The 14307-nt window shown below is 51.1% G+C and overlaps 1 protein-coding gene across 3 annotated transcripts in view; it reads right to left on the reverse strand.

Moving 5' to 3' along the window:
* Positions 1–11867: 11867 nt before the first annotated feature.
* Positions 11868–14307, reverse strand: part of Nap1l4 (nucleosome assembly protein 1 like 4) — a 36059-nt gene continuing 33619 nt past the window's right edge. For all 3 annotated transcript variants that reach the window (XM_036199846.1, XM_036199828.1, XM_036199838.1), the window contains one exon: positions 11868–13024. Coding sequence is in view for 2 of the 3 variants with exons in the window: in XM_036199828.1 (XP_036055721.1) it covers positions 12986–13024 (39 nt within the window). In the remaining variant the exon portion in view is untranslated. The remainder of the gene's footprint in view (positions 13025–14307) is intronic.

Here is a 14307-nt window from a genome sequence, read left to right on the forward strand (position 1 = left end):
TGGGCCTTATAAGGACTCCGCCCCGCGTCCCAGACACGCCCCGCAGCTGGGCACTCTCCTACCCAGGCAAGCTCCCTGGGCTGCCCCCCACCGACCGCTCCTGGCTGCCCCTTACCCACTGCCTGGGGCTGCAGCTTATCGGAGGCTGAAGGGGGTGGGGGTGGGGGTCTGCTCGGCGCCTCTCTGACGGGCCCCAGAGCTTTCCCTCCAGCCCCAACGTCCCAGCTGCCTGTTGGAGTGACTCGCGGTCCCCTCCCCTCCCGGGTGCCGGCCCGGCCTGCCTAGGAATGCACGGCGGCCGCCCCTGCTCCATAGGCGGGAAAGACCTAGAGAGCGCCCCGACCCCTAAGCGGGACCACAGTACCGAGAACCCCACTCACTGAGAGACCCAGAGCTCCTGGTTCACGAGAGTCACGGACCCACGGGTTCTTTCCTAGCCCCGGCAGCCGTCTCCTCCCAGCTTGGGCGCGCATCCAAGGGCCACCCACTAGATCGTCTTGGGAAGTGGCCCTGCCCCAACGGGCTTTATTACTCATATTGCTCCCCGGAGTTGTGCCTCGAAGGAGTTCTCTGAGTTTCTTTTCCCTTCTGTAAAATGGGACAATGACCTTTATTAGGTTTTAGGATAGGCAGTGCGGAAGGGAGAAGGGGGAACAGCACCCCGCAAGGCTCAGCCATGTGGACAGAGAGGCCTGCCTCCTTTCTGGGGCCCTTGTGTACCCCAACCTGAGCAACAGACACTTAGGGCTGAGACCCTACAACCCCTACTTGCAGGAAGTTCAGCGGGGTGGCTAACAAAGCTAGCTTGGAGAATATGGGGACCGACCTAGAGGACAGGGGTGGCGGGGGCGGCTGAGTCATGCCTTTCAGTGCACGGTTTTATTTTATCATCTGCTTTTAAAGGTTTAATGGCAGCAGGAAGCGGACGCTGCTCCTCCAAGATTCCCAGGGATGGGGGAGGAGCTGGACAAGGGACCCCAGAGAGTCCCCCACAGGTATGGGATAGGGGGCAGGGGTGCTGGGATGGGATGGGGAGCAGGGGGCGGGTTGTGTGCAAGGAAAAACCCCTGACTATTGGAGAACTAGACAACCTGCGTCTAGGCCAGCTGGCTCCCAGTGAAAACGCAGGCCCCTCCATTTAAACAACTAAAATTAAGACTGACTGACAGCCTAGAACTCCAGTTCCGTGACCTGGTGTGATTCTGAGGCAGGTATATCCCTCAGTGAGGAGGCTGAGGCAAGAACGGCCAATTTAGGTCAGTCTGAGTTTTATAGTGAGTTCAAGACTACCCAGAGCCGCATAGCAAAAGACGAAATGAGGGGCCGAAGAGATGGCTCAGCAGTTAAGAGAGCTTGCTGCTCTTTCAGAGGACCTAAGTTTGTTTCCTGCTTCCAATTGGGTGGCTCCCGACCATCCATCCAGCTCCAGGGAAACACGTTGCCCTCTCCTGCCCCCACCCCCAACACACAAAAACATATACATTAAAATAAAAATAAACCTAAAAATAAAAAGAAACTTGGTAGTGGCCCAGTGGGCTCAGGGGTTAAGAATACTTGTTGCTTTTCCAGAGGACCTGGGTTTGGTTCCCAACAGGGTGGCTTACATCCATAACCCCATGGGATGTCCTCTTCTGACCCACGTCGTGCACATGCATATATGCAGGCAACACACTCAAACACATAAAATGAACGAAATTTAAATTTTTGTTTATTTGTTTGTTTTGTTTTTCGAGACGGGGTTTCTCTGTGTAGCTTTGAGCCTTTCCTGGAACTCACTGGGTAGCCCACGCTGGCCTTGAACACAGAGATCCGATTGGCTCTGCCTCCTGAGTGCTGGGATTAAAGGCGTGCGCCACCACCGCCCGGCAAAAAATTTTAAATATAAATTGGTCGGTGGTGGCCTTTCGTCCCAGCACTCAGGGTGGCAGAGGCAGGTGGATCTCTGTGAGTTCGAAGCCAGCCTGGTCTACAGAGTGAGTTCCAGGACAGACAGAGAGCTACACAAAGAAACCCTGTCTCAAACAACAACAACAAAAAGTTAAAATATTAATATTAAAAAAAAAAAACAAAGAGAGGGCTGGAAAGATGGTTCAGTGGCTAGAGACAGTTGCTCTCAACCTTGACGGCTTGAGTTTACTCCCTGGTGTTAATATGGTGGAAGAAAAGAACCCGAGTCCCGGACTTGTCCCAGGGGCATGACCTGGCTCTTTGTAGCCCACTCCCTGTGGTGGGATACCTTGCTTAGCCTTGATACCATGGGGAGGGGCCAGGCTCTCCTTCAACTTGGTATGCCAGACTTTGTTGACTACCATGGGAGGCCTTACCCACTCTGACAAGTGGATGGGGGCAGAGTGGGAGGGAGGTGAGGAGGCGGGAGAAGGGGAGGGAGGGGGAACTGGGGTTGGTATATAAAATGGAAAAAAATTTTAATAAATTAATATATTTAATAAAAATAAAATAAACAGTGCTCTTTAAAAAATCAAAAAAAAAAAAAAAAAAAAGAACCCGAGTCCCTCAAATTGTCCTGTGACTTTTGTGCACGAATGCGCACCCAGAGAGATCAAAGCAGTGTAAAATAAAATCTTTTTAAATTAAAAAATGACAAAGACATCCTGGAGCCACCCACTGACTCTCACTGTGTGTTCTGCAAGCCCCTTTCCCCAGCGCACACAGACCCCTGCCTTTCAAGGTCCCTGAGGAAAAACAAGCATTACAAGCTCTGCCCAGGGCCCTCAGGGGTGTGTGGAGAGAAGGAGGGTCCAGCATACCTGTGGAAGAAAAGCAACAATACAGAAACAGGTAGCAGCCCTGCCTGCTCAGATAAGAGCAATCCAGAAGGTGGATGGGAGGGTGCTCTTAGGTCCCTTGGGAAAGATAAGTAGTGAGGCCACGCTGAAGGCATCCCAGCTGACTAGCCAAGGTCAGGCTGAAAGCACTCCCAGAGGGTGGCCGCTCTCCCGCTCTCCCGGGTGTCCCCTCTCCCGGGTGTCCCTTCTCCAGGCTGCTTAGGTGCGAGGTGGCCTGAGCTGCCTCTGCTTGTGCTTCCAGTAGGTGAAGCGGAAGCCACCAAAGAGGCCACTCTAGAAAGTGGAAGTTAGGAAAGGAACTAAAAGCGGCCCTGGATCCCCATTCCCACCATGCTCTGTTCTCTATGCTCCACATCGCTCGGTGGAGCTCTTGCTGCAGGCCTCGCAGACATTTGGTGGTGTTCAAGCACCTTGTGCATGCCAGACTGAGTACTGGGGAGGCCGGAGGGAGTGAGCCCCACTTTTCGGCAGAAGCACTGCTGGTAGATGGTAGTGTGAGAATAGGGGCAGGGATCTGGCACTTAAGGGAACCTTGGAAGAGTCCCCCAAAGAACATGGAGGGCCTTTTGCTACCCAAGTACTAGGCACTGTGTGCCCAGCTTCTGCCACCATCCCAGAGATCCAAACAGAATATTCTAACCTGTGTCGCTGGAGAAGAAAGAAGTGCAAGGGACTGAAGACCTGCACGGCCCCAGGGCAGAGGGGGAGGGTGAGCACTTAAAGACCAGGGCAGGGGCAGAGGATCGAATCAAGCCACCCAACTCCTCTCTTTACCCAGAAGCCTTGCTGTTCTCTGGAAGTTAGGGATGACCTAGTGGACAGGGTCCTGCAGTGGAGAAAGAAGTGGGGAAGGGAACTGGGAGGCTTGGCACAGGACACAGAAAACCCTGTCATCCTCTCGAGGGCTTTTTGTCCAAACTGTCCAGGCCCCTCAGACACCCCATGTGACAGCTTCTGGTGAACTGTTATCCAGATGAGTAGAGCCAACAAACAACGTTAGACCCTCTGTCAACAGACAGCCCTTGGCTGGTCACCTGACAGCTGTTAGACATCCTGTGCTCTAGCGCGGCCAAGTCAATAAGAACTGAGTTGGTACCTTGGACTGTGCTCTTGGGTAGGTACAGACTTTCTTAGTGACATCCTAAGGAACACCTGCACAACACAGGTACTCAGAAAGAGCAGTGTTATGTCAGTGTTACACTACCAGGAAGGTTCTGTCCCCAACCCCCAGAGGCCATCTCAGTCCCCTAAGTAAGAGGACTGAGGTACCTGTTTCTGTTTCTCAGGTTGTTGGGGCAGGCATCAGGGGGAAGCAAGCTCTGACTCAAGAGCCCAAATGAGAGGCCTGGGATCCCAGGCTGTCTTGTTGTATGTTGAGACAGGGTCTCATGCAGTTCAGGCGGGCTTTGAACTTGTTGTGTAGCAGAGGACAAGCCTAAACCTTTGATCCTCCTGCCTCCACTTGTCAAGTGCTGGTTGGTATTACAGGTGTTCAGGACCACTCCTGGTTTTATACAGTGCAGATCAAACCCAGGGCTTTGATCATGCTAGGCAAGTGCTCTACTAACTGAACTACAGTTCCCAGCACGCTCTTCTAATTTTTTCTTCATCTATATTTGTCTCTATGTGTGCACAGGTGTGCACATGGAGGTAAAAGGACAAGTTTCAGGAGTTTGTTCTCTCTTTCCACCATGGGTTCTGGGGACCAAACTCAGGTCATCAGACATGCAGACTCTCTTGCAGCCCCCCCTCAGGCCCTTTTATATAATTTCTTTTTGAAAAATTTTTTTAAATTAAGGGCTGGAGAGATGGGTCAGGGTTAAGTGCACAGTCTACTTTTGCAGAGGAGCCAGGTTTGGTTCCCAATATCTACATGGCAGCTCCCAACCATCTTTAACTCCGGTTCTAGGGGATCTGGCACCCTCTTCTGGCCTCTTCAGGTACTGCATAAATGTGGTGCACAGATGTATATGCAAGCACTCGTACCACATAGAATCAAAATAAATATTTTTAAAGAACTTTTAAAATTAATTCAATTAATTAGCTAATTGACTATGTGGTGCTGGACATCAGACCATTGGTTTTGTGTGCCAGGCAAGAGCACTACCTTCTATTGAGATAAACCTCAGGCCCTGCCACCCTTTTTTTAAAAAAACAGGGTCTCATGTAGCCCAGGTTGGCCTCAGGAAGCATAACCTTCAACTGAGCCTCCACCCTTCTTCCACTTGTCAAGTGCTAGGATTACAGCTGCACACCATCACTCCTGTTCTTATGTAGGACTTCAGATTGAACCCAATGTCTCAGGCATGCTGCACAAGCATTCTACCAACTGCATTACATCACTCAGGCTCCTGACAGCCAAGAGCAACCCTAGTGCCAAGACCCACATACCAGTTTCCTGTAAGGATGAGCCTGGGTGAGGATTGGGCTGTGCCCCTGGGTGGGATGTTCCACCTGAGCTCTAGGTCAGCTGACACCCAAGGAGAGTCAAGTGTGGTCCCGCTCCATGCTCAAGCTGGTGTCCTCTCCTTCCCATTATGATTACACTACAAGGTGGCAAGTAGGGATGGGAGAGGCACTCAGAGAGGTGATGTGACTCAACTAGTGTCCCATAGCAGTCTACAGGCATCATACACAAAAAGTCTAGTTAAAGGAGGAAGAGATGGCTCAGCAGCTAAGAGCATTGGCAACTATTCAGAGAACCCAGGGGTTTAGTTCTCAGCACCCTTAGCAGGCTGCTTACAACTGCTTGTAATGCCTGGGGAATCAGATGTCCTCTTCAGGCCTCCATAGGCACTGCATACACATACCATCCATTCACATGAATATACATACACAGAAACACAATTAAATCTTACACATAGCATCCATTCACATGAATATACATACACAGAAATACAATTAAATCTTATTTTGTCTTTATTTTTATTTTATGTGTACAGGTACTTACTTAGCCTGAATGTATGTCTGTGTGCCACATGCATGCAGTACCCACAGAGGCCAGAAGAGGATGCCAGATCCCTTGGAATTGTGATCCACCATATGGGTGCTGGGAATAGAACCTGGGTCCTCTAGAAGAATAATCAGTACTCTTAACCACTGAGCCATCTCTCCTGCCCCCTATTGTTTATTCTTGAAACAGGGTCCCACTATGTAGCCCTAACTGGCCTGGAACTGGCTGTTAGGCCAAGCTAGCCTTGAACTCATAGAGATCCACCCGCCTCTGCCTCTGGTTGCTGAGATTTAAGATGTGTGCCATCATGCCTAGAAAAAGAGTATGTTTTTTAAGGTGGAGAGGGAGCTGGTGAGAAGGCTAAAATAGTCAAAGGACTTGCCATCAAACTCAACAACCTGCAGATTCCCAGGACTCACGTGGTAAAAGGAGAAGACTGATTCCCACAATTGTCCTCTGATTACCACATGTATACACACACACATACACACACAAATCAATCAATCAATAAACAAAGAAATAAGTGATTTAAAAAAAGAAGAAGAAGCCTGGCTCTATTTCATCCCAGTGCCTGGAATCAAGAAACAGCCCCTTAACTTGGTGTGGAGAAGGTGCTGGGTTAGGACTTCTCAGACAAGGCGGTGGGAAGGTGGGCGGCATAGGGGGCTAGGCTTCCCACGTCAGTCAGCGTCACTCCTGACCAAGTTTACTAATATTTATTGGGACAGTATCTGGATTGACACAACTTGAGCCAAAGGAGCTGCCCACTCAGGCAGGACAGAGTGAGTTATGTGTCCCCAAACTTCTGGCCTGAACACTTTCTGTCCTGTCCAGCTGCCTGGCCCTTTGGCACTGGAGCTGGGCTGTGTGAGGCTCTGGCTCAGCCGGGAGGAATGAGGCCCCTCTTTGAAACTCGCCCAATGAAGTCACTTCTCGTGGTGCCGAAGCCAGCCCGATAGGCCCTTGCCCAACCAGCTTGGTGAAGGAGCCAGCCTATGAGGACACTATGTGTCATGGAGCCTGTTGGAGTGCCAGGGACTGGATGCCACCCTCTTTCTGTGGGCTGTGAACTCACTGAGGCTTGGGGATGGCAAGATTCTCCCCTCGCCTCTTCAAGGATTTCTAGGGTGTCTAAGGCTTGCCTCTCATCAAGTGCAGTCATTGGGTGCACAGCAAGAGGTGGGAGTAAGCATCTGATGCCACCTGTGGGGCCCACATAGCCCCTAGTGTAGGACCTATGAGTTAGGGCAGCCCTGGACCCCTCTTCTCCCCAGCTAGTCTAAGCAAAGAAAGAAGCAGGGGGCAGAGGCTGGTCTACATGTCCTACTAGGTTTCAGGTCTTTGCTGTCGTCCTGGCCTCACCCTCTCAAGAGCTGTCCTCTCTGTCCCTAGTCCCCATTTGCTGGAATGTGAAGCTGCAAATACCAGTAATGCAGGCCAGTACTGCCACCTACAGTATCCTTTCTTTTCTTTTTTCTTTCTTTCTTTTTTTTCCCAAGGCAGGGTTTCTTTGGGTAACCTCAGCTGTCCTGGAACTCGCTCTGTAGGCCAGAGGTCATCAGCCCTGCAATGTAGCACATGAAAATGTCTGCCAGAACCAGCCAGGGCACTCAGAAGATGATTCTGAAGACAGTCAAAAGCTCATCTGAGACAGTCCTTAGCCAAAAGCATGGGCCAGGTGCAATGGTTTGCAAGAGCAAAACTCGGCTCCTTGATGTGCTGAGCCACACACCAGCAGGGTGGAACAGACTTGCTGTTCTCAGAGTTCACAGGTGGACATGGTGCTTGAGGGCTGGTAAGATGCGCCCATGCTGGCCAGGTCTGGGGAGCTGCAGGGACCCATGGGCCTGACAGAAGAGGGGGCCAGAATCTAATGAGTTCTGCCCTCCCCAGGCCTCCGGTCAAAGAGCTGAAGGAGCCACTATGAACTCACTATGGAAACAGAACTGAGAGGAATCACTATCACAGCAGACATCATCTCACTTGAACTATTCAAATGTTCCCAAACTGGGGTCTCTGTGGGCACCTCACCTGATATTTATGGGGTGTTCCTTGGCTGAGTGGTGGCCCCCAAAGGCATGTCCACTTCCTAATCTCCAGAACCTGAAATTGGCTAGAGATGTTTCCCAGGTGGCCAGAAATCACTGGTGTTCTCTAAGACACATGGAGAGGAAGAGACCAGGTGAAGACTGAGGGCAGGCATCAGTGACAGGGCCACAAGCTAAGAACACTGGGAGTCCTTAGGGTTGGGAGCAGAAGGAAAGATCCTCTGAAATCTGCAGGGAGCAAAGCCCTGTCATATTTGTGGGACTGTGTGTTTTAAGCTTGCACACTGGGGAGTCATGTGACCAGTAGGTCTAAGGGCAGTCTGGGTGACCACCCCCAGGGGCATGCACAGATAAGTGGCCAGCAGTGTTTTCCAGGGCTGCTGTTTTGGAGGTGTATAATGTCTCTGGCATCAAGCTCATGGTTGCCTCCATCCTGAGATGTGCCTGGGAAGGCAGCTGGAGGGGTAGTCAGCACAGCAGGTCCCTGGGCTTCAGCAAATGTAGGCAGAAAGGCCCACCTGCTGACTCAGGGTCATCCTCTTACCTGATTCCATATGCAAAGACCCTCTTGCCACCTCTGCATACCTGGGGGCCAGCTTGAGAGCACCTGTCCTGTATCCCATTTTACACAGAATGGGCCTGGCTAGGGAGTTTAAGCTCCTTACTGTCTGGAGCTCCAGCCTTGGAGGTGATGCCCAGAGACCAGAACCCTCCCCCACATCACAATAGAGCTGGGAATGGTTGGCCAGTGGGGTGGGACTTGTTCAAGTCTCAGTATGTAATAGCCACAGAAGCCACCTGCTCTCTACTCCCTAGATGAACATGAGGTTTGGGGGTGCCAGTCTAGTCAGAACTTGAGCACGTTGAGACTCTGAAGGCGGCAGCTGTCCTCCAGTGCTGGACTGTAAAGGCTGGAGTGGGCAGCAGCAGACTTTGAGACACTGGGGCCCTGGGAAGTGAGTTAGCTGACACTGGAGATGTTGAGGCACCAGAGAGTATGATCTGCCCCGTGCATCATATATTGGGTTATCATGGACAACATCTAGTCTCTGCCTGTGGGAGATGAATCAGCATGGCCAGGCAATTGGCTGGCACAGAAGCTCCACCCAGGCATATGAAGGTGACTTGGACCTGGCAGGTGTCCCCAGGCCTCATTCTTCAGCCATTGGTGACCAAGAACTGTCTCTAGGTTAGTGGACTGTGCCCTGAGCAGTGACTTCCTGTCGGTACTTCAAGGTCCATGTTTGAACAATGATTCTATGTACATTGGAAAGCAGGTCAGATGAACCCTATGGTTCTGGGACACTTGCCAGGCTAGTGCCAGCTGGTGGGTAGGGTCAGGGCCAGTCTAGGGTGGAAGAATGTGTCGGTTCTGTCTGCAGAGGAAGGCCTGGGCCAAGATCCTCATTCTCATTGTGTAGGAACCTGTAGTAAGCCTGGGGCAATGCTGGAGACTGTTCTGACAGCCTGGCCCTTCTGCAGGCCAAGGTCTCCTCAGCAGGCTGGAACTGGAGGGGCACCCACTAGGAGCTCAGTCCTGAGCCAGGACTCAATAGCCAAACAATTTGGGGACAGTGGTAGCAGGTTGGTCCAACTGGGGGGGCCAGAGCTAGCTCCCCCATGACATTTTCACCTAATCCTTACCACCAGAGGCAAGCGTAAACCCTGGCAGGGTAGCACCATCCAGCAGTTCCACCCAGGGAGGTGCCGGGGATAGACATTTCAGTGCGTTAGTGAGACCAGCCAGGCAACAAGATCCTTTAGCTTGGGATCTCAATGGCCATCTATGGCTGGATGCCATCCACCCTTCCATGGCCAAGTGAACCATGCAGATGCAGCCACTGATCTGGCAGCTGGCAGGGTGCTGGCTCTGCCCCAATCCCAGCACCGTAAGTGGAGTTGAGACTATGCAGAAGGAAGCTAGAAGGTAAATCCCTTGGCCAGAAGCTTAGATGCCTCATTTGGAATACTTCAGTGACAGCCACAGGCCTGCTGCCCCAGGTCTACAGGATGGGTCAGTGATGACAAGTTTCTTGGGGTCTGAACACCTAGCAATGGCCAGTCAGGGATTTGGGTTGAACGCTGAGGGACATTACACATCCTGTGACCCCAGAGGGCAGGCAATAGCATGGAACCTCTGACAACCGGTTGCCCAGCTCCATTACCCAGTCCCAAGTAGGTGGGTCCCTGAACACTTCCATGCCCAGAAAGTAAAAGAATCCTACCGCTTCGTAGTGGTGGTGAATGCCTTTAATCCCAGCACTTGGAAGGCAGAGGCAGGTGGATCTCTTGAGGCCAGCCTGGCCCACAAATCAAGTTCCAGGGCCACTAGGACTGTTACACAGAGACACCTTCTCGAGGAGAAAAAAAAAAAAAAAAAGAAAACCTACCTCTATTATGGGTCTGTGTACTGCCCCCTCCCATCCAGCCATCTTCCTGCTGTGTTCTCTCACACCAAGGGTGGCACTGTCATTGCTCACCTGAGAACTGCCGAAACACTGGGCACCTCTGTACTTCTGATCTGTTGGACACCTGCCAAGGGCACTCACCTCTTCATTTGGGTAGAGGAGCCCTGGTGCAAAGTGCTGCATACACTGTCGGTTGACCCTCACCAACATTCCTTCATTGAGACCAACTGCCCACAGATGGTAAACTAGGAGCCAGAGGCAAGGCCGGCTTGAAAGCAACCCTTATGTGCAGCTGTGACACCAGCTGGATTGCCAGGCTAACATACCTAGAAATTACCCAAGCACATCATTTTGTGTAGTTAACTTATCTTTTAATGGTGTGTGAGATGCACATTTATAAGTGAATTTAAATGGCTCAGGTGGAGATTGTGGCCTTTGCTCAGTGACTCCCATCACACTAGGCTGGGAGTAAGGGGCAGCATGCAGGACTGTCATCACAGGTGAGAGATTCCCCAGGGGAATGCCACAGGATGAAGAAGGGGTACACCACAGTCACAGCACCTAATGTATGTCCACCTCCAAGCCTGAGTCTCCTATTGCCTTCTTCTGTGGCTTTCAAGTGGCAAAGGATGATGGGGCAGTCATACAGGCAGGCCAGGGACACTGGGCTTATAGGGAGAGCAAGTCATTTTTTTTTTCCCTTCAAGACAGGGTTTCTGTGTAACAGCCCTGGCTAACCTGAACTCACTTTGTAGACCAGGTTAGCCTTGAACTCAAAGATCTGCCTGCTTCTGCCTCCAAAGTGTGCCACTATAGCCTGTTATAAGCCACTTCTGTAACTGTAAAGTAGGCATTCCTGGGATAAGCTCTTCCCCCAGAAAAGGCTACCAAACTGACCTTCTAGCACCTGGGGGGGGGGGGGGTAAGGCAGGAGAGGCATTGCAGGTTAGAGGCAAGCCAGGTCTACAGCAACATTATCTCATAGCCACCCTCCCCACTAAACTTAAAAATAAATGAATAAAAGCATCACACAATCCTCTTTGAGGTATGCATCTCTTCTGGATCCTGATCCACAAGGCACAACCCCAGATTCAGTTGTTTCCTTAAAAGTTTTACCTTAGCTGGACAATGGTAGCACACGCCTTTAATCCTAGCACTGGAGAGGCAGAGGCAGGTGGATCTCTGAGTTTCCAGGCCAGCCGGGGCTAGAGAGAGAAACCCTGTCTTGAAAAGCCCCCCCCCCCCACAAAAAAAAGTTTCATCTTACTGTATGAATGTGTGTGGATATGTAGATCTGTGTGCACTACATGTACACGGTGCCCAAAAGCTAGAAAGGGGCATTGGAGTCCCTGGAATTGGAGTTACAGATGGTTGTTAGCCACCACATGGGTTCTGTGAATTGAACTCTGTTCCTCTGGGAGAAGCCAGTGCTCTGCAGAGCCATCTCTCAAGACTCCCACCCCTGGTCATTTCTTAAGCCTTTCCCACAGAACCAAAATACTCCCAGGGCCCCAGGCTGGTTCCACAATCAAACAGCTCCCTTCTAAAATGAGCTCTCACAGTCCCATCCAGCCAAGTGTGAAGTCTGCAGCCATACAGTTCTATCAGGGTGTGGCCAGGGTAGGTGGGTGGTCATGAAAACAGTGCTCACTTCGTGTTTCACAACTTTAATAGAATATTCTAACTATTCTGTACAAATCGAAAACACCGTATTCAGTTACAAATGTGTTATCGGGTAAGGCCGAGCACGCTCTATATGGCTGGTCACTGTGGACATGGCTGTCCTGGCTGCCAAAGACCACAACCACACACTCAGAAATGCCACACACACACACACACACACACACACACACACACACACACACACGAACACACACACACACCAACCACCAACTGGTCACCAAACCCAGGTGTGGCCCTGGTGTGCACAGTGCAAGCTGAAGCTGTGCTCTACAGGCCAGCAATCCCTAGTGAGGGAGGGCTTTGGCCCCCCCCGCTACAGCCTGGCACCCTCCAGAGGCGACAATAACATGTGGTCTGCATGGCACAGAGCAGCTAGTGGCAGGAGGCAGCGGGGCTTCCTCCATAGACCTCACTCCACTTGATATCACATCCTCCTGGTTAAGCCAGCAACATGGTCTCATAAGTGAGAGGAGGAGGAGAATGAAGTTCAAAGCCCGCCCCCCACCCCAAGCACAAGTGAATAAATAAGTACAAGGGTGAACCAGACAGCTCTGGCCTCAGGTGTGTGCCACAACCCACCCAGCCCTGAAACCAAAAATCAAGGGGGGGAGGGGGGAGAAAAAGAAAAAGAAAAGAAAAACTCTAAGGCGAGCACAGCCTCCTCTACAGTGCTTGAGAGATGACTAGGGTACAGCAGCTGGAGCAGCTTCCCACCAAGTTCAGTAGCTGGAAACCATGGAGCTTCTTCGGTAGGGGAGGGCTGCGTGCACAGGTCACCAGGCTCTGCCTATCCCAGGCACAACCCCAGCCTACCCTACGTGGTCTTCAGGCACCAAGGCCGCAGGTGCTACAACTAAATCTATTCTGAATGGCAGCCCAGTCTCCACTGTACAAGTTAAGCAAAGTAAGAAGGGAAAGGGGAGAGGGATCATGCACTTGGAAATGGTTAGATGTCACAGCACTGTCAACAAATTCTGCTTTGGCAGGGACTGGGGGCCCTGCCTGCGGCCTGGGGTCCTGACAGCCGTCCACAAGGCGACCTTAGGGTCGCTGCTTCTCACTGCGGCCCCTCAGGGTCGCTGCTTCTCACTGCTGCTTGCACTCTGCTGGCTGGCTGGGTTCTTTCTGCAAGGAGAATACAGGATTTGAAGAGAATAAAATCAGTATCAGTCAACAAGTCTCCCCATCCCACAAGAACCAAGACTCAAGGAGCTCATTCCTTCTTCTTACCAAAAAGATGGCTCCTGCAAACAGACTTTAAGAGCTGACATGGAAACAAGCCAGCTCCCCAGGGAAAGTCCCAGGAGTTTGCTCTTCTGTTCTAACACAAAGTCTTAACTCAGAATGTGCTAAGATCTGCTGGGGGCCACAGAAATGAACTACGCCACAAGAGGCATTGCTGCTGCTACAGACCACCCTGTAACTCCCTCTCCCAAGAGCAGCTCTGTCCTTGGATATTCATGCAGGGAAGGCTGTCCTTCCCAGTAAGCTAGTTCTCTCCACCGACAGAGAACACCATAACAGATTCAACTCCAGTAGCTCAGGGAGCAGAAGCAAATGGCTAGGGGCCAGCTCCCGTGAAGAGTCATGTCTATCAGTCTCTCAGAGCAGGAGTCCAGGTCACGTCTGAGGAGCAAGGTGACTTCAATCTAACCTAACACACAAATCTGGTGCCATTACACAACATTCAGGATCGGGGAAGCTTTGCATGGAAGCCACTGAAAGCCTGAGGGCAACAGATGAGGACCTCAATGCTACCTCAGAGCTAAGACATGTACTCAACTCATCTGCTACCAAGAATGCCTGGGAGATACAACTAATAATCACTGTGACTGTGGAGCAGGGTGGTAAAGCCTATAATTCCAGGATAAGGCAGGGAAATGCCATGCTCAAGGCCAGCCTGATCCACATACTGAGACTCATCATGTCTCCAAGTAAGAAGAGCTAGTGATGCAGCCCAGTGGTGAAGCATTTGTCTGGCATGACTACGGTCCTGGGCTTTATCCTCAGCATCTACCCTCAGCATCCCATCAAAAATAAATTATTTTTAGACCAGGACTATGTACGTAGCCCTTACTGCCCTCAAACTCACAGAGATCTGCCTGCCTCAGTCTCTTAAGTGCTTTAAAAAAAAATTACTTTTTTGTTTTTGTTTTGAGACAGGGTCTCACTATGTAGTCCTGGCTGTTCTAGAAATCACTATGTAGACCAGCATGGCTTTGGACTCGTCTGCCTATGTCTGTCGAGCAATGAGATTAAAGATATGTACCACTATGCTCCATTACTCTTTTATTTTATGATGTGCATGGGTGTTTTGACTGCATGTATGTCTGTGTACCATGTGTGCTCCTAGTGCCAGCAGAAGTCAGAAGAGGGGGTGGTCAAATTCCCTAGTCTAGAGTTATAGA

This window comes from Onychomys torridus, chromosome 1, assembly GCF_903995425.1.
Source record: "Onychomys torridus chromosome 1, mOncTor1.1, whole genome shotgun sequence".
NCBI classification, from domain to species: domain Eukaryota; kingdom Metazoa; phylum Chordata; class Mammalia; order Rodentia; family Cricetidae; genus Onychomys; species Onychomys torridus.